We start from the raw sequence: 20,443 nt of genomic DNA, 5'->3' as shown, positions 1-20,443 counted from the left end.
GGAGTTTAAAAGACCAAATATTTCCTTAAAAAAATACTAAGGGCACAAAGGCAAACTGTCCTGTTTTGGAGAACAGACTGGAAGTACAGCTAGGGAGCAACATTGCTAAATCATTAGATCTTTGGTGAATTTAGCCACAGGAAAAAAGACCAGCATACTAAGGTCAAGCACACAAGCACAAACATGTAGGGATAAAATCAGAAAGGTCACAGTGCAAAATAAGAAGAAACAAGAAGTTATTCTAAGTACATTACTAATGAGAGGCACACAGAGAAAAAGTGTTTTCCTGCTGCTCAACAGAGAGAAAAATCTGTCAGCTGAAGTGTTGAAAGCTCTAGTCTTCCAAAGTGGACACTGTTGTAGCTAAGGTCTCACTGCTGAACAGGGGAGAAGGAGCTGCCTCATGCATCTTTCACACTAAACTTTGCAGATGGTAATTCCATATATTCAAATCACTGTGATATTTGCTAATATTACAACTCTGTGATATTGTTGACTCATGGTAACTTCGGTTTTGCTGCATAACCCAACCCTTTTTCTACAGAACTGCTATCCTGTTTTTTAAGTAGATTATTCATAGATTTATAGAATCTATGAATATAAAATTAAATATAATTAATTATATGAATATATATATAATAGAAATATAATAAATATATGTCTAGAAATTATGACTAAATATAAAATAGAAATTAATTCTGTAGAATTAATAGTACATGTGTGCTCACTCATCTCTAGTGAATCTAAGATTTTTTTCAGACTATATCTCCAGTTCCCAATGATCTTAGTATCATAGTTAATTCTAACTCTGTCCAGGTTTGGGCACCACATTTGAAGAAATATAGCAGATGAGTTAAAGAGGTCACAGGATAATAAAGGAAATGCTCAGAGGAGAAAAGGGAGCCTATAAGAAAAATATGCAACAATTGCTTATGAAGTTTTTTTACCTTTTCGAATTGTGGACCACTGATACTTTTTTCAGTAGAGGTGTGCACTCATGCATAATGAATGTATGTCTGCAGTGCAGAAGTTCACTTTCCTTCATTAGCTTTCCCAGAGCTGGAAGAAGTTGTCCACAAGCTGAACACTGCTGCATCCCAAAGATGAAAACATCTAGAGTGCAAAGTCTTCACATATATGAAAGGCTGCTAATAGGGCACTACCCACACTTTATATTGCTATACAAACCTGTAAGAAGTAATAGGCTTAAACTATAGTAGAAAAGGTTCATTTGGGCATAGGAAATATTTCTTAACAGTAAGGATATTTAGTGGGGACTGTTAGCGTTAGGTCAGAGGTTGGACTCAATGATCTTGAGGTCTCTTCCAACCTAGAAATTCTGTGATTCTGTGTGATTCTGTGATAACACAGAACAGAAATGGATTGCCTGAAGGGGAAGGGAAATTTGTGTGCTCTTTCAGACTAGATTAGAGAAATGCCTCCTCTTTTGGTTACATGAGTTGCGCAGGTGATCATATAAGGTCCCTTCTGCACCTTTTGTTCTGTGAGATGAGGAAACCAAGCCAAGCACCTAATCTGATGCTGTAGGTAACTCTGAAAGATGCTAATATGACTATGGGAACAGGACATTATTATGTATCCTGGTTGTTTTACAACACAGCTGCAGCTAGAGAGAAGAAGGGCAGACATTCCCTACCTGCAGTGTTGCAGGATTAAAACCCAGATTCCTGCTAACCTACTGAGCTGAATTTTGAAGGTTCAGTTTACAGAAGTAGTTCCCCCATTCACTGCACTAGCCCTGTCTAGCCACAAATGCAGCAAAAACCCTTGAAATCTGTGAGTCATCAGTGTATGCAACAAGACAGGAGTGTGCTGAAACTTTTTGCTGAGTAGAAGTCATCTGAAATACCTGCTGTACTGAACAGTAGCCCAAAAAAAATGTCATCCAAATAATAATAAGCAAAATGACAGTAAAAATCTGCAAATGATAAAGGTAGAAAAAAACTACCCTGATGCACATGCATAAATATGCTCCTCAGCCCCATAGCACTGCTATTCCACTCCAGCAGCCCTGATGCCTCCCAGTGCTCACCTAGGGCCAGGCAGCTATCAGGAGCTCTGGCATGGGCAGCAATTCCCTGAGGCTGCCTGTCGAACCCAGGCACCTAGAGATGTCCCTTAGGGAGATCTGTGATGGTGCTGGGTGTCGGAGCACAGCAGTGCATGAGGGCAGCTTGCAGGGCATCCTGCCTGGCTCACAGGGTCTGCAGTTCTCCTTGTGCTAGGCTCTCCCTTCCTCACAGGGGCTGGGGTGAACGTGCTTGGTCTCCTCATTAGGAGCCATTTTCCCGCAAACATTGTGTTCGCACAAGTTGATCATTATATTGTCAAGCTACAGGGACTCTGGCTGGCTTCAAGGATGTAAACTTGTTCTTTGGCCAGAACAGCTCTTTTCCCAGTCCCTGCAGGGTCTGCAAAATGTCAGTGTTTTCAAAAGACTGTGGCCTTCCCTCCCTCCCCGCATCTTGTCACAGTCCTGCTTACAGATCTGCTGCTCTGAGATTATTATTCTTATTGAAACGGCCGGGACTGCAGAGCAGCTGCACAGGAAATAAAACCAGGCCGCCTCATTCCCTCCTCATTTCCACAGCGGGGGGATGCGGCCCCCTCATAACAGGCCCCTTGTCATTCTCCCTTCTCCTCTGACACCAGGACAGCTAAGGGGACACCTGTCAGACCTGGCCCCTGCTCATACCAGCTGGTGGTCCCGTTCAGGGACAGAAAAAAGGGCTGGTAGCCTGTGTCTCTCCCACTGACCAGCGGTGCCTGGTCCCTGTGATGGCACCGCCTGGCTAGGAGCAACGCCCAAGGGATCAAAGGGAGGAGGCTGTAAAAGGATGGCACTGAAAGAGTGAATTGTCAAAAGCAGGAGGCGCTAGGTCACAGATCAGGGAGGGGGTGGCTACACCCTGCTAAATTCTGCACTCGCTTTCCCATCTTATTGCAGCCCCAATATCCTGGACATCTTATCAGGAGAAAAGCTGCCTGCATAATGGAGGGCTTTCAGGCAAAGCCAATACAAACGCTAAGGGGCCAACTCTTCTGGGAGATTAAATGAGCTAAATATTTATAGCTTGGCTAAATGACAACTGACTGGAGATCTGATGTAAATACCAAGGAGGGAAAGAAACATTTTAAGGTGGCTTTGAGGGCAGGATTGAAACAATCTGCACTAAAGAGAAACTCCAGGCAAGATTCTCTCTTCTGCTGATTTTTTTTGTTTGTTTGCTTGTTTTTCCGGTCCATCTCCTGTGCAGGAGGGGCAAAGTATGTAAAGTATACCAAGTATGCCTTCAGAATCTCTTTGTGCTCCTCTGAGCAGCAGGATGGGTGACTGTTGGTGTAATACCCAAGACACTTAATCGTAGGCCATGACTCTGGTTTCTGCAGGTACAGACTCTGGGCGGACGCCTGCGCGGAAATGTTTGGAGGTCTCGATATTTGTGCTGTCAAAGCTGTCCACAGCAAAGATGGAAAAGACTATATCATTGAGGTGAGAGCACGGGGAACCTGAAGGCAAGTCTCCTTCGGGAAGTGTGTCTGCATGCACACACGTTCCCTCAGAGTTCATACGCACCCATGTGCTCTCTTACTCCTGTGTGCATGCTCCAGCAGTCGCTGCTCCTGAATGTCCGTCTATTTCCTCAAAGCTGTGGCCCACTGATACTCAAGGGACTTGTTCAGAGTCACAGGTAAACTGACAGATCTACAGCAGGGGATCAGATTTATAGTGCCCTCAATTCTCAGTATGTACTGTGAAAAGAAATGGGAGAGCCACACACTGCTTGGCCACCTGTGTTTTCCAGCTGATGAGATCCCATAGTGTGGCAATTTACCACTATGGGACAGATGTGATTCTACCTTCTTAACGAGCACATAGCAGCCTGCAGGTGTTGCTGGCAGCATCCAAAGTTTGGCATGTCTCATTGCACCAATGCCACAGTACCTTTCATCCTAGGCTGAGCACCTGCAAAGGCAGCACACCTCTCAGAGCTGCAAGGAGAGATTGGCAGAATCATGAACAAACATGCCCAGATTCAGCCCAACCTGAATTCAGGTGCCACGGGATGTTAGCACATTAATCGTATTCATGCCCCCCCATTACCCATTCAGACAGAAAAATAGTCATGTCCAGCAGGTGATTCAGTGCACTGAAAGTGTCAGTTTCTAAATGAACATGTCTTTCTCTAATCACTTTAAAAGGGAACACCAGTAACAAAACTCCTAGCCACACCTTAGTTAAGAGGGTAGAATAAATGGCAAGAGTGTAGCAAAAAGGCCCATAAACAGCAGAAACGATTTTTTTTTAAAAAAAAAAAAAAAAGGTGAATTTGCTAAAATTTTTGCCTGGACAGCTTTCACTATAATAGCAGATCAGCAGGACAGACCAGTACAGAGCTACTCCAGGCAGTGTGGGCTACAGACTTCTGTGCTCAGAGCCCCACTAACAGGACAACCTGTGGCTCTGAGAGTTAAGGTTCGGCACGTTCCTCACCAGACCAGGAGGCAGGAGTGGGAACGTGGTGGATAGCACACTCAGGTCACCCGAGCAGGGCAGAGAAGGAAAAGCTGGCCAGAAAATCAAAGTGGAAACTTAAGAGACACTCTGGGGGAGAAAAAAATCTGTCAAGTAAGCAAGCGTCTCTGTCACTATGTGATTCGAGGAGGCACAGCATCTGACCTGCTGTAAACTCTACCAACGCAGGCCAGCTGAGGAAGATGAGCAGAGACAGCCTACGGCTTCATGCAGGGGTGCTGACACACTAGAAAGCTATGTGTGGGAGCGCAGTCCCACCCACTGATGAGGTTGGGATGCTGATGAGAACCACATGAGCCCTCCAGTGACTGCACATTCCAGCATTATGTATCTATTCCCCGGGGAGCGGTGACCTGTTAAAGGCCATGCGATCCAAGCATGTTGCGAGCAACAAAACACTGGGGAGCCTCCGTCTTTTCTGCAGTGATGGGGCCACGGCTGATGGGTCTGCTCCTGAACGCAATTCATCGGCACCTAGAGGAGCATCCCCTAGAGCAGGCTGCCTCCCTGCTGTGCATTTTTATGTCTCTGTGCACATGTAGCTAAGAAAGGAAGAGCGAGAAAGCAGTCTTGCTAGAGTAAGGATGTTTGGACTGTGTCCATACATGGTCAGATGTGAGATGTGGCTTTCATATCCCTGCATCTATTCTTGCACATAAGCCCATGTACGTGCACACATGGGTAATTCTCTGTTTAAGGTTTATATGCCTCTGTCAGGATATACCACTGTTTTTTTTACATCTGCCCCTGTCTAAGTGACTGCATGAAAAGCGCGGCCGTACGCTAACAGCCCTCGCCAGGCTGCACGCAGAGGGAAATGCACACCAAAACCCTCCCTCTCTCCAAGGTAAAAAGCAATGGATCTAATGTGATACAAATCAGAAGAAACACATCAGCCTCAGATAGGTCATGCTGAATTATGCCAGCAGAGAACCTAATTGAGTAGGTCTGGTGTACCAACATCGAGCAGGCATTCAGATGCCAGGCTGATGGACACTGTCAGGAAAGGAATAGAGTAATGCAATACAAAGAGCAGAACAAAGCCAAACAGGCACCTTTTCTACTTTATGCAGATTGAAGAGAGATGTTGACAAGTAATTAATTGCCTCCAGCCTACTTCCTGGGGTACTTTTCTTGGTCTGAAACTGATCCTTTATTTTGCTTTTCTCTTTTGATACTAGGGAGAAAAAAGTTTTTGACTGTGCGACAGTTGTATTTTTCTTGGTGAGAAGGAACAGTAAGCTGTGACATTTTACAAGAAAGCACACCTAAATGGACTGAATAAATAAGAAATCTGCACAATGCAATTGCAGGCAGTAATTAATTTTCACAGTGCAAAGCAGTTCTCTAGGAGAGAATTGCAGAAGCAGTGATGGGCAGTTCTATGAACTGCGATTTAGCACAGTGGTTTGTTGCAAACAAAATCAGATTGAAAATGATGAGTTATCAGCACAGGACAGGAACAAGCTTTCACTCATGGTGTTTGCTGCCATGTGAACTTCACCTTCTTTTCCCATAGCAGATAACAGGACCTACTACCTTTCTGCCCCTCAAAGCACTAGCACACTTAAGCACCATGTTCATGGTTCATATTCAAAGCTAAAATCTACTGATTTCATACTATTAAAACAGCTGTGAATTTGATGGCAAATGCTGGTTCTTCTTTTTTTCTCTGCTTTAAAGGACTTTGCCACTTTAAAAGAATATTCAGCATGAATATTCAGAAGGCCAGGTCCTCAAACTAGCACAAGTTAGGTACCGCTGTTAGCAGCCAGACTCTCAAAAGAGCTCAGCAGTGTGTATGGTTTAATAATCTCTCCCTTGGCCCTTTTTTTTCATAATGTAGCCCTTCTACACCTCTTCTATACTGATAAATACAGAGCAGGTGGGGAGCAAGTAAAATAATCCTTTTGTTTTATTCTTCCTCCTGGATCAACTAAGCCCCACCTGCCACATAGCCAAGCTGTGTTAACTAGACACACTCCCTGCTGCCCTGCGAGGAGCCCTGCCCATCCCCTCACCACTGCCTTATCAGTCCTTTGGATATGTCTAATCATCTGTGTCCTTCCTTCCTTCCCTAAAAATCACCTAACACCCCACTCCTGCGCACCAGAGCACGAAATAACAAGCCCAGCCTTCAGGCCTCAGCGTCAGATCGGCGCAGGGGGGTTTTCCAGAGTCTCTTCTTTGCCCTGCCGCCTTCCGCTCCCCCCATACACCTTATCAGGCGACAGCAGCTGCCTCAGGAGCAGCTACTGACCTTGGGCCACTACAAAGGCCGGGTCCACATGTGCCGACGTCCTCTTGTCTCCCATGGCTGGTCTGTGATCTCCTCGGGAAGGGATGAGTGCAGTCTGTCGGTGATTCCTGTATTCCTTCCACCGCTAGCATTCGTGGCTGCCCAGCTGCAGAGCAATGCGCCTTTCCCAGAAGGACACGCAAGGTGACATCTTGTGCTCCTTCCCGCTTCAGTGGCAACAGGCTGTGACACTTTCCTCACTGAAATCACCACCATTTTCAAAGGCCTTCCCTTATGCATGTAGCCATCCCCCTACCACCAATGTCACCCACTAACCCATGTCCCCAAGCACCACGTCCAACCTTCCCTTGAACATCCCCAGGGACGGTGACTCCACCACCTCCCTGGGCAACCCCTTCCCCTTCTGCTCCAGCCACTGCTGCCTCAGAAACAGGGAAAAGCAGTTCTTAAGGTGGGGAAGCGAGGGTTTTTATCTGGTTTGCGTGTTTTGAACTGAGCTGTATCCCAGGGAGGGTCAGGGAGCCGCCGAGCGAGGCTGGGCCTGTCAGCAGGGTAATGGCATCATCTAGTGGCCGGACACGTCCCTCGCACGGTGCATTGCAGGGAGCCGAGACCTCTTTTCCTCACACACGAACTGGAATTGCCAGATGAAGTGGGAATGGTTTTAAGGGGGGGTTAAGGGAGGGCGACTTGTGAAGGAAGCTGCCAGAGGGCCCCCAGGAGCCCCTGTGTATGAGACACGGAGGGGAACTGGCCATTCCCTGCCACCCTGGCTTATTGCAGACACCTCTGGGGAACATCTTTCCCTATCTCCTAATTTTTTTTCAGAGAGCAGACAGAGGAATGAAAAGCCACTTTGTGCATTTAGCCGAGCACTTCCATTTGTTTTTCTAACCTCCTTCATTGACACCCTAGGCCAAGCAGCCATGGATGTAGGCGCCAACTCACTCTTCACGCAAACTCCCGGTTAAAACTTCCTTGGTGGCTTCTCCAGTCTTTGTGTGAGACACCTACAGAAACGAGCCCAAATGAAGAGTTATTCCACAAGAACAGACTAGAATACAAACACTCATTGACTTCACCTCACTGATTTCCTCTACCTCTAAATAAAATACATGAAACTTTCCATTTCACTCAAATAGTGGACTCAATGCCCCTGATCGCCTGGCCAGGGTGGAGTGCAATTCCAATTGTTATCTGAGCGTGAGTCAGTGCCTTTCTTGAGCAATACAATCTTTAACTCAGCATTTCCAGGGTTTTTAATGTTTGGATTAAAAATCAAAGCAAAATAAAATAAACTTTTCCAACTCTTCTTGTTATTTTAGTACAGTTATATTTACTCCAGCTGAATCTTAACTCCATCATAGCACAGTTCTTCCTGTGGGATTCTGCTGTTTGTGAAGCACTTGATTTATGATGAACTGCTGAAAATGATGGTTAGAGCTGCTACACAGCTGAGGATCTGCTACGCTATCCTTATTATTGTTGTTGCCAGAACATTTCTTACCTCAATGACCCTTTGACAACTCCCTTTCCCCCATCTTCACAGTCTTGCTTCCCAGCTTTCTCCAGCAGTTGTGGTACATGCTGGACAGCAGTCATATTACAGTAATATCAAGAAGACAAGCAGGGAATAAGTTTACTTTTCTGCACTGGGTGCTGTTGTTTTGGTGATATCCTATTCATTATGCATTTGCGGTGTTTATTTCCCCTCTCAGGGTGCAGTGCTCTGTGTTGATTAATCCCAAATGTTTCCTGGTTTCCTCCAGTCCCTGTTGCTTTCATCTCTTCAGACTTCAGTACATTTTGTGTCTGCCTGTGTCCCTTTCTGCTGCAGTGTCATCCCTAAATGCTGTAGCACAATGCCAGAGAGACCTCATCCATGAGAGGCATCTCCTCAGGAAGAAGCAAGTTTGTGTTTGCTTGATGTAGAAAACCTTCAGCCACCAGAAGTCTTCGGTTGGCTTCCAAGTTGTAAATGGAAGATGGGGAGTGGAGAAACACATGCCATTTCAAAAACAAAACAAAACAAAACAAAACAAAACAAAACAAAACAAAAAGTTAAATCCCACCCTAGCATGTTTCAGCATGGAGGGGCCTTAGGACTAGATGTGTTGACAAGGACATGGGGACATAAAGCAGGTTAGCATGAAAGGTGAGTTGAAACAAGCATCTGCCACAAGGAAACCTCTTTATTAACTGCTGTTTTTCTTTCTTGTGGCAGGTGATGGACAGCTCGATGCCTCTGATTGGGGAGCATGTGGAAGAGGACAGACAGCTTATAGCTGATCTGGTTGTTTCCAAAATGACTCAGCTTGTCACCACTGCTGGATCTACCCCATCACCGCTGAGGCCTTGGGTAAGACAGAATATCAACCTTCTGGCCAAGCTGCTTTCCTGAACTCTTTTTCTCTCTCTTCTCCCTGTAAATATCAGCCAGTCAGACATCCCATGGAGATGAACAGTCCCATACCACTGTGACTGAATCCTGCTCTTACAGAGAAGTCTCTGGCAGATCTTTACATTGGGTGCCCTGAGAAATGGCTCAGTCTCCTGCCCTCTGCTTTCATGTAACTGTGGCATCACATGGTGGGGGGGGGGGGGGGGAGGGCACGCACCTAGGCAAAATCAAATTGCTAAATCAAATCCTATTCTAGATTCATATTGCAGACAGCATTTCTAGAGGTGCTTGTAACTCCCAGCTTCACCTCCATCTAAAACCAGTCCTCAGGATAGATTTCATTCAAGTTTTTGCATCTCTGGTGAAAATCTGTGCTTCCCAAAGAGGAGAGTGGGAATTTCCACCCTGACTTGTTTCGTTTCTCAATGCAGCCTCACTTCTTTGGAGATGCCCTTTACCCATTTTATCAGTAGGAGGCCTGACTACTGCTGAATTCCTATAATAACCTGTCATTTTTGCATTTAAGCTGATCCCTTTGCACTCCTCATGGCACATTCATTCCCTGAGTATATGCACTATTACCTCTTTCACTGTCTAGCAGGGAGCCAAGCAGGAAGGGTTGAGAACAACAGAAATCTGTACAAAAGAAAGGGCAGAAGAGTAATCAGGCTGAGTGATAATACTGACTGCAACACACTGGAAAAGTTTCCATTTCCACTCAAGAGATAAAGTGAGAGGAAGGACTGTGGCTCTCTGCCTCTGCTGTATGACAGCCTACTCCCTGCTAGACCAGGACCCCAGCATGCAGTGCATTCAGAGTAAATCCAAAGCAAACTTTAGGTAGAGTGAGGGGAACCTTTAATAGACACTAAAAATGCTTTGGGACAGTGAAAGTCATAGAGAATGGATAGGATTTACTCTGGCCAAAGTGAAATCAACAACTGACCTCTGAAATAACCAAGATAAAGAGTGTATAAACTAAGAGCAAAGGGGAAGCCTGCAGAAACTGAGAAGAACATGGACAGATGCATATATTGTCTATATCTGTACAGGACTGGATTGAATTGCAACAGAACTAAAACAGGGTCAAAGGAAAACAAAACAAATGGTCTTGGAAGCATAAGATGTCAAATAGAAGACTTAAGTTAAAAAAAAGGTTTCTCAACAAGGATACAGCCTGCAAATACCTGTGTTCAAAAACAAGAAAATTAAACCCACAACTGTGTTAACTACAGTGTTTTATGATAGAGAAAGACCTTGGTACAGCAAACATTGGAGAAACTGCTCAAGCTACAATTTCTACTGGAATGCTATAACACATAGTTATAGAACTACAGATGAAGACTTCCACAGAAACAAGAAGAATAACAGTTCTGAATATGAAGGCAGCAGTAATGAATACATAGAAATAAAGTCTTTGGATATCCTATGGGTATGCATAGAATAACTATGCGTATTATTGTGGCTCTCTCTGTAAGTTTCTGAATAAGAAAAACTGAGAAATTAAGAAATTGAGTGCACAGCATTGACAGAAATGGAAGAAGCAACAAGTCATAATAATGAGATACAGCTACCAAGTAAGTCAAATAACACAGTGGGACAGTAAGTCAGAGAGAGTTTTTGCATCTTCTTAGGTGACTGCTTCTGGGAACTGTGAAATCCAAGTGCAATAGGAAACAACAGCTTGACCTAGCCTTCTGAAACACCCAGGTACAACTTCAGAAAGGGAACAAGTAGTACTAGGTTTGCTTTGCTTGGGACAGTATCAAAAAGTTATGAGATAGCACAAACAGTTAGGAAATGTTCTTTTAGTAAGAAAATTATTCAAAAGCTCCCTACTATTAGAAGTCAAGCTTTATGGATGCTGTTTAAGAGAACATTGTTTTCCTGAATGCGTATATACATTTCTGCTCCTAAACGAGGAATGCAAGAAATAAACTTCTAGGGTTAAATCGCAAAGTGAAAGAAGACATTCAAGACAAACAGAAAAAAAATCTTCCAGATTTGGAAATCTGACATTTTAAAAGACATTTATGCACACAAATCATTCATGTATACAATCACACAAGTAATAAAAGGAAACTTTAAAAGGATAGAATTTTATTTTAAAGATCAGGTAGAGGGAAGAGTGAAACAAATTCTCTGAGTTCAGCAGATGACAGAACCCCACCAAAGCATTGGTGAGCTTTATGGATCATCCGATGTTAAGGGAGAAAGGGAAGACAACAGAGACAGTGCTGGGACTCCAGTGAATTTAATTGCTGAAAGTGGAGAACTTCTTAAATCATACATAGATTTTCCCAGTCAGGCATGCAGGGCAGAGAGCAAAAGCAGTTATTAAATTGCTGATAGCCGATATTTTAAAAAATTATTAAGCCCCCAGACCCAGCTGGCTACATCCAATGACGTGAATTTAGGAAGTGACTCAGCTGCCAAGAAAAAAGTGCAATTTCATTAGAAACAGTTATTGCTCCAGAGGATTGGTGTATAACAAATACAAAATTTGTGTTTAAAAAGGCTATACGACTAATATAGAAGAATTTACGTAAGGAAGTCATGGATCTCACACATGATCTCAGCAATTAATTTAAACAATAATACAAAAGATTAATAAACCTACAGAAACATGGCTTAAGAGCATCCACCACAATATCTTTTTTCAAAGAAAAATGTCCCATTAATCTTCCTTTCCATTCTTTGTCCATCAACTCTGAGAATTTGTTCATAAAGTGGTAGACAGCAGGCAATCGGCCAAAATAATGTAGCTAGACTGTCACAAAGCCTTAGGGAAGGTAGCAGACAAGAGCTATTAAAAAAGCAAGCAAAGAGGGTCTAGACGGCAAAGTTTCATTGTGAAGAAAATGCCTCAGATGAAGACACAGATATGATAGATGTTAAATCTTGCAAACAGTCAAGGACATTGGGTGGCCATCACTCCCGCATCTCTCCACCTCAAAATTGCTTTGCCTTCATCTCTGAGAAGCCTTGGGTTGGCTGTGGGCAGAGGCAACAGAGGTCAATATGAGATCTTATTCCCTTTCTTTGGCTGATCTAATCAGGATGTTTTATGTTATTTCCAGTATAATTCCTGCAACACCAAGGCAATGTTTTAGTGTCCCAAGCTATGTAGGACTAGAAGCTATGGAATAGAAAATTCCCAGGTTTTCCTCCCCATCCATTTAGCCTGTCACAGATGAATTGTGTACAAGATTGGCTGACAACATCATTGTTGTCAGTATGTTAGTCAGTTGAAACTCATTTCAGTGCTTCCAGCTATGAAACATTTCCTCCCACTTCCAGAATCACTTAGCTCGTTCTCTTGACCTTCCAGGAGCTTCAACAACCCCTTTATCATTGTGTTCTCCATATAAATAATCCAGCACATACCAGTCTATCTGTCTCCAACTTCCCTTGCTCTTTCATAAACAATTTTGTGCAATAGGCTTACTCAGACTTTTGTTAACCTTGGACCAGCCCTCTGTGCAACAATTCTGTTTTGCTTAATCTGTTTATTAAAATATCTGTCAGAAAGAGTAAACAGTGAGAGAGAAGAAAGTGCAGATGGCACCAACTTATTTGGGTTAGCCAGGACCAGGGATGTCAGCGAAGAACTTCTGAGAGAGCTATGTATGTTAAGTCACCACAACAGCAAACTGTACTGAAGACTGAAAAGTAAGCTAAACTGGGGTAGAGAGAGGGAGAACATAAACTGTATATATACCTTGTAAGTCCTGCTCACCGTTTCTCTTAAGAAAGACATTGTTACAAACAGACTAACGAAAACCATTGCTCAGCCTATGGTTGTGCTGACAAGGGAGAAGCAGGGAATTTGGATGCACAAGGAATGAGTTGGTGACGTATACAGAGAACCAAGACACTGCTTCATCTGGAGTAACACAAGCAGACCCACTTTGGGCAGCTGCAGAAAGGATCACAAAGCCAGGAAAGAGAAGTGGGTGATGAAAATGATTAGGAGCCTGGAAACATTCCCATGGAGGGACCAAAGGGATTCAACCTGTTGGCTTTAGAAAGGACATGAATGGGAGTGAGGGCAGTAAAAACCTGCAAAATAATGAATGGCCTAGCGAAGGTAGGTTGTGAGAACTATTCTCAAACTCAAAGTAATGGAGTTAAGAAGTGGGAAAGGTTGTAAGATTGAAATGGTCTGAGTGACAATATAAAAAAAAAAAAAAAAATACCTGGAACTATTGCAAAGATTTTGCAGAGCAGATCATAAACTTTATGTTCCAGGGTTTGAGCTGGTCCTTACTTAAGAGCAATCAAGATGAGACGCCTCAGGGTAAAAAGATGATTACTCCATAGACATTTCCATGGTTCATCCCTCCTTCCTTTGGAACATCTGGTGCTGGCAACTGTCCAAAATGGGAGATGGGACAAAGAGATCCCTCGGGCCTGATAAATTCGGCAATTCCCGATTACCTAAAAAACATTATGAACTGTAACTTCACCGTTATTCCCTGTGAACAAACAATTTATATGCTCCTTATTACTTAGCTCTCAATTTCAGTCCCTTGAAAATTTACCAGCCAGATGCTGTGTGTGTGTATTTAAGGAACACTTCAGGACTCCACTGCTCCTATATTACCTCTGGGCTTCTCTTTGGGGACTCTGTATTAACTGGAATAGCTTTTTTTTTTTTTTTTTTCTCTAGCCTCCACAAGTTCAGCCTCAGTCAGTGAAAACTCAGCCTGGACCTCAGCTCGCACAACTGTCTCAGCCACGGCCTCCTCCACAAGGTACAGTTATTTGGGACCCATGACAACATGGACTGTAAGACATCAGTTTGCTTTCTAAACAAACACTCTCAGGATAAAGGTTTCGGTCATAGTCCCAATTCACTGATAAGCAGGAAGCAAGTTCAGTGTACTTTTAAAGCAGCTACTGTAAAATCCCATATCAGCTCTGAAAGTGGGCTGAAAATTCAATACAGATCCAGTTGATAACTGTTAGGACTTGGCTCAGCAAAGAAAGGGCACTTGAAATGGCACTGGAGCAGGATTTGGGGCACAGAGTGTATTTGTGTTTGCATAGAGCTGTAGCGGTGACAAGTATTAAGAAGGGATAGTGAGATTTAAGGGTCTGCTACCAATATTGCTAAAGCCACCTTCTGATAATGCTGGAACAGATGCTCAGATAGTAGTAGGGTGTATTTCTTTTTTACATCAAATTGCTTTTCTCATGAAGGGACTGTTGACCCAAACCTGCAGATTCAGCTTTCATTTCCTTTAGAGCTGGTATTCCAGTGACTCTTCTTTCTCAATGCAGGAAGCACTTGACAAGAATAAGAAGTATTAGTTACATGGAAAAGTACAGCACATTGAAACAACTTCCTTTGGGGGGAGCAGCAGGGCTTCTTTGAAGAGGTAGAGAAATGGACAAAAACTCCAGAGACACCACTGCTAGATATAGGATTTCCCTTGTCTTTTTTGCATAAAAGTAGTCTGAATAGTCTCTCCTCATAGCAAAACCCATTCCTCCATATAGATATTTGCTTGTTTTCCACATGACCTTCTTCATGCTTATACGCACACATCCCTTTCAGGTGGGCCACGCCAACCTCAGGCATCTCAGCCTCCACGGACAAACGCCCCTCCACAGCAACGGCTCTCTCCTCAAGGACAGCAGCCCCAGAGTCCCATGTCCACTTCACCTCAGCAGCAAAGGTCACCTGGATCTCCACAGCAAGTTCGATCAGCAACTGGGTCCTCTCCAGTCCAGGCTTCCAAGGCAGGCGTGTTCCCACCACAGCAGCCCAGACCCCCTGCTCAAGGCCGGGCTCCTAGCCAGCCAAGTCCCACTGAAACGTCCAAGCAGCAAGCCAATCCACACCCACATCTGAAGTAGGTGCTCAGTTAAACCACTATTATCTGTAGATAGTAGAATAAGGCTATCAAAAAAGTCTCCTGAGTTGGCATGAAGAACTTATCACCTGTTGTCAGGCAGCAGTCCCCAAAGACAAAGGCCTGGACAGCTGTGAGTGACTCCAGAGGTACAAGTGCCTGAGCAGAACTCAGGCCACCACTGAACTGTTGTCAGGAAGAACAAGTTTTAGGTTACATCTCAAAGATATCACATTCTTACTCTTGTTTGTATGCTCATTGTTAAATGCATGCTGTGCCCTGGCCATATCAATTCAGCTACTTCCTTCTCAGCAGGGTATATAATCCTTATCCTTACAGACTGTAAGCAGCACTTTATTGACCAGAAAGCTTGACAAGAGTAATTCCTTCACTTCTCTTTGGATGCAGGAGCCACACAAGGTTCTTTACTGGGCAATTATTTGCAATTGCTTGCAAAAGGACTGGGGACATGGCTACCACTTTGTACAAAACCTTGTGCTCTGTGTTTGAAATCAAAGGATCACCATGCATGGTGTGGCTGATTAAAGGTGATCCTCAGTAGGAATCCATTATTCTGTATTAACAGTGAAATAACATCAATGTTTGTCACAGCAGTAGCACCAAGAATTGCATGTTTTTAATCATATGCCTTCATAAACAGTTACTAGTATGGACTGTGATAGTAGATTAGATCCACTTGCCCATCCCTCATTCCTCCTATACCCCCCAAATCCTGGACGTCTTAGCATACGGAGATTCTATTTCCTTACATCTTTTTCCCTCCATGTAATTGTGACAGAGGACAAAGCATCAGTAACCAGCTTTGAATAATTGCCTTCTCCTGCTGAGTCTCAGTGTCAACTCTGTTTTCCATTTCAGCAAATCGCAGTCCCTGACAAACACCTTCAGCATATCTGAATCATCTCAGCGGGGAAACCCCAACGAAGATGAAGCAAAAGCTGAGACCATCCGCAACCTGAGGAAATCATTTGCTAGCCTGTTTTCTGATTAACAGCCCTGCAGCTGGATCTGTGCTTTGCTCAGCCTTCACTCTTCATATACCCAATGTCATCCTGGAATATACTCAGTGGCACCCAGCAATTACAGCTAATACCTGGGTAAAAGGAATTTAGAAAACAACAGTTGTTTTAATACAAAGAAAATATTCTAATAACGGCCTGAAAAGTGACTGTATAAAAGTGGCACTATTTCATTTGTTTTTTGTGCATAATCAGAATCATGTATGTTCAAATGACTGAGTTGTAAATCAAATTTTACTCCTGCTAACCCGTGTGTAGTCAACAGTTATTACAGTGCAAACTAGATTTTATTTCGGTTTGTGTGTAGTCCATACAATTGCTAACTTCCAATTACAGAATCCTTGTTGAGGCTAAGATAAAAGAAAACAGGCTTATTTCAGAAGCAGATGTGCAAAGACGGAGGCACATATTCATTGACTGATAAAGTGAGCATGCCTGAGCATGGAAACACAGTGAACTGTGGAACTTCATGATACCAACTTTACTAAAAGTCACTTTTCAGAGTAAAATTACACATTCAAGTTAAATACAGTACCAGGCATCAGTAAACACCGAAGATCACATGAGCAGGTCATCCAGATGAACTGCTGGTTTGTTCCAGATCACTCTGCTCATAGCAGTTAAAACGTCTGTTTCATGCCTTGCATTTAAGTCCCCAGCACGTGATTCCTGAGTTCTGAGAGAAAAACGTCACGTTCTAACCCTGTAGCCTTAGCTCAAAAATAACCTGAGAAGTGGGCCTTCCACAAGAAAAAAGGGGGGAAAAAAACTTCTTTCCCTGTCCCTGGAAACACTAGGGAGTTCGTATCCACAGTTCACACAAATTTCAGATAAAAGCCAGCTACACTCCAAACGCTTGGGTGACTTGGTCACATCTGGCTAAGGATATCCCCCAGGAACATGGTTAATTAATAGCAGAGCTGATGAAGTGCACATGCTTGTGTGCTGAGTGTTCCATAATACAGATCGGACAGAGAGATGGAGTGAAATCCTGTCTTGCTCCTCGAACTCCCATTGACTGGGGTGAGTGCACAATGAATCAAGGTGACAGACCTGCGATAGAACAGGAAAACTGTCATTTCGAAATAAGATGAGCTGGGCTCCATCCAGAGACACCAAGCAATGGGAAGGCACGTATGCAATTGCCCCAAGCAGGTAACAATCTTCCAAAGAAGACAGAGAGAGATCTCTGCTGGCTGTGGTTTCCCTCAAGTTTTATCAAGTACTTGAGTCACAAATCATGCATACAGCTTGAAGGCCAGACTTCTGGCTTTACGCTTTCCTTTGCAATTTCACATCAGTTGCTCTTAGGCATACCAAGGGAGGAAGGGAGGTCAGTAAGCTAAAAACGTTGGAGCCGATGGCACAGATTTTTGCTGTCACTTGAAGAGAGAGGTCCTCAAATCAGCAAAACCAGCAGCAACAGTTGCCATTTTGGATCTCACAATTCACTGGTGGGAACGAAGCCAAACAAACTATTCCTTCCTGCACAGCACCTGTAATGAACATCTAGATCCAACGCAGTCACCTGGACCTCGCATGACCAACCCCTGAGCAGGCCTGCACACATATAATAGCTTTTGTGACCTGTGCACTTTCAGGCAAGTAACTGCATAGCTTTTCCAGCTTGGGAGGCTCTCAAGAGACTCATCTGGACCAATGATTTATACCTCACATTTCGAATTAAAGAATCACCCTATCCCCTAATGATTTATCTTTTTTTTTTTTTTTTTTTCCAGCTCTACCATTGTCCTTCCAGGTTTGCTAAGCAGTTTACAATGTTGCATCATAAATACATGTCACTGCCTGAGAAAGAAAACAGAGCCTGCTGTTCCGCAGCCTCCAGGAGCAATAAAAGAGTGACAAATGACCTTGAGCAAACACTGTCCCACTAGCAAGAACAATAGCAGATTAACAGGCTCCGCTATACGGAGAGAGGTAACACAACCCTGGTGGGAGAGGATTTCCTTCTGTAGTGCTTCCCTCAGCATAGCTTATGCCTTTCCCTACTACACAGTCACCAGAAATGCAAAGACAGATACAGAAGTTTACTGCCAGAATCCTCAATTGTTCTATCAAATCTTTTTACGTCTCTCTTACCAATACAGCCTATACAAAAATGAAGTGACTACTGACTAGTAAGGCATGGCCCCTTAAAACGACCCCAGTTGCTCACTGAAACCACAGCAGTGGAATCATTTGCTGGTGCTGCACTTGAACACAGCAGGGCTGTCCTGCAGCTGAGCACTGCAGCAGCATAGCACTGTTGGTTTGATGCCCAGCTGCAATCTCAGACCTGCCTGCAGCTCCCAGCTGTCATCTTTCAAGGGACAAGCAAACAGGATGGGATTTCACCCCCCTTCTAGCCCCAGCTTGCAAAAATGAGTAAGACCAACAGGCAGCATCAGCTTATCCTGCCTATTCCTATAGTTCCTAAAAAGTATTTTCAGTTCTGTCCACAAGAGTGCTTTAATGAACACACTGAGCTGCTGCCCTGAGTTAAAATGATGAAACTCTGTACTGTGCCCTATAAATGTTCTAACAGTACACTTCAGTCTACAAACTAGATGTTGTGGCTAACAGATGATTCACAAATGCACCATTGTATGTTCAGGTTATCACTTTCCATGCAGGGCTTCTATTCCTAAATCCCTACAACCTAACAAAGCAACAGAGAGAGGAAATACAAGGATTATATTCTCCATTTTACAAGTCGTGAACTAAGGTATACCCAACTATTTGGGTGTCTAGATATAACAGCTGGAGTTAAGTACAGTTAAAAAGGCAACATAGAAGTTGGTGAATAGAAGTTACATTTAAATCACAGGACAGACGTGCCCCACAGCATGCCTTGGGGTCTTTCTCACAGCTGTGAAAACTGAACACCTGGTCAGAGCACACTGGGTCTCCCTTTTGCCCTGCATGCTTTAATTTTCTTCACATGGAAGCCAGGAAACATGAAGAGATGTGTGTTTGGATTCAGCCCAAGAAGCCGGGACACAGCTAAGACACCCACTCATATCCACCACCTGGAAAATGATTTTACAGTTTGCTGTTTAGATACACACCGAGAAAACATCTTGACCTTCTTGTAATATCTAGGTGTGGTATTTCAAGAGGAATGTAACTCACGTTCTCACGCAATTAAACATCTTGTATAAAGCTAGGGCTCAGCATAGCAGTTCTGCTCCAGTAACTGCAGCTGTACCTTCTTCTCTATCACTGATCACAGACAGGTACATAGGACCTTATACCTTGCATATACCCTTTTTTTTTTTTAATATAATTGTCTTAAATTTTAGGACGAAGGTAAAACAATAAACAGAGAAAAAAATCAGTTTCTGATTTCCAAATGAATGTTAGTAGCGACCACACAGCACTGGATACAGATGAACACTACAGGCAAGGAATGGGGGCCACCTTAAGGCACTTCACCTTTTGCGGTGTCTCTTCTGTCGTTTGCAAACACCAATGACACAAAAACTTGTCTTAGAAGCTGCCAAATATCAACAAAAAAAAAAAAGTAGCTGGTTCTCATATATTTTCTGTTTTTCATTTTATACTGTTGATCCTGAGATATTCAAATAGCATTTAATGTACTGCTTTATGAATTAAGGGAACTCCTCTGTAGGAAACTCAACAGTTCAGGATAAGTCAGATTCTTTTCTCTTTGGCTCACGATGCCTTCACTACAATGTGAAGGAACAAAGAAGAAAATGAAGGAATATCTTCAGGTCACTCATTGGCATATCTGTAACAATGCTGAGTTCATTTCTTCACAAACAAATGTCCAAATGACAAAACCCAGGATAAACAGAACCTGTGGCATAAGCCTGGGAGACAAATGACCAGGTTGTCTTCGTGGCAGAGGGCTCAACTCCACAGCAGCAAGAAGCATGAGCAGAGCGAGCAATGTGGATATCATCAAGGCATTAGTAATGAGTACCTTTGGTACCACAAAATTAATGTATCGTACACAAAGATCATTGTTCCCAGAAATAGCTTGAAAAAAAGTGAAGAATAAGTTACAAAATATTTTATCAGTTAAAATTGTGTGACCTTATCTGAATTTAACGTATGCGTTTCTGAAGAATTCAGCACAAGGACAAAATGGTGCAAGATCCACAGCGTAGACATCCATTTTATTTCTTATAGTCAGTGGAATATAAAGAATCACTGTTAGCTCCAAGATGTCTGACTGTGCACTTCACTCAAGTGAAAAACCCCTTGGAACAAGGAAATTCAACCACGTTAGGAAAATGTTAAAAATTAAGGCTAGACTTGGCATCAAATGGGAAACATTGCCCCCAGACTCTACAGATA

The 20,443-nt window shown here is 43.4% G+C and overlaps 1 protein-coding gene across 2 annotated transcripts in view; it reads left to right on the top strand.

The window, feature by feature from the left end:
* SYN3 (synapsin III) overlaps positions 1–16,092 on the top strand; it is a gene marked incomplete at both ends in the record, with an annotated part of 168,787 nt that extends 152,695 nt beyond the window's left edge. Inside the window, 5 exons of one of the 2 annotated variants that reach the window (XM_084299840.1) lie at positions 3,412–3,514; positions 9,043–9,177; positions 13,907–13,976; positions 14,783–15,080; positions 15,960–16,092. In XM_084299840.1, coding sequence (XP_084155966.1) covers positions 3,412–3,514; positions 9,043–9,177; positions 13,907–13,976; positions 14,783–15,080; positions 15,960–16,092 — 739 coding nt within the window. Of the gene's footprint in view, positions 1–3,411; positions 3,515–9,042; positions 9,178–13,891; positions 13,977–14,782; positions 15,081–15,959 lie in introns of both variants that reach the window. The other variant, XM_084299839.1, reaches the window with a different exon arrangement.
* Positions 16,093–20,443: the final 4,351 nt, after the last annotated feature.

The sequence above is a fragment of the Netta rufina genome, assembly GCF_964035555.1.
Source record: "Netta rufina genome assembly, chromosome: 1".
In the NCBI taxonomy this organism is placed as follows: Eukaryota; Metazoa; Chordata; class Aves; order Anseriformes; family Anatidae; genus Netta; species Netta rufina.
Note: the sequence above shows the minus strand (reverse complement) of the source record. Positions and strands in the feature narration are given on the sequence as shown.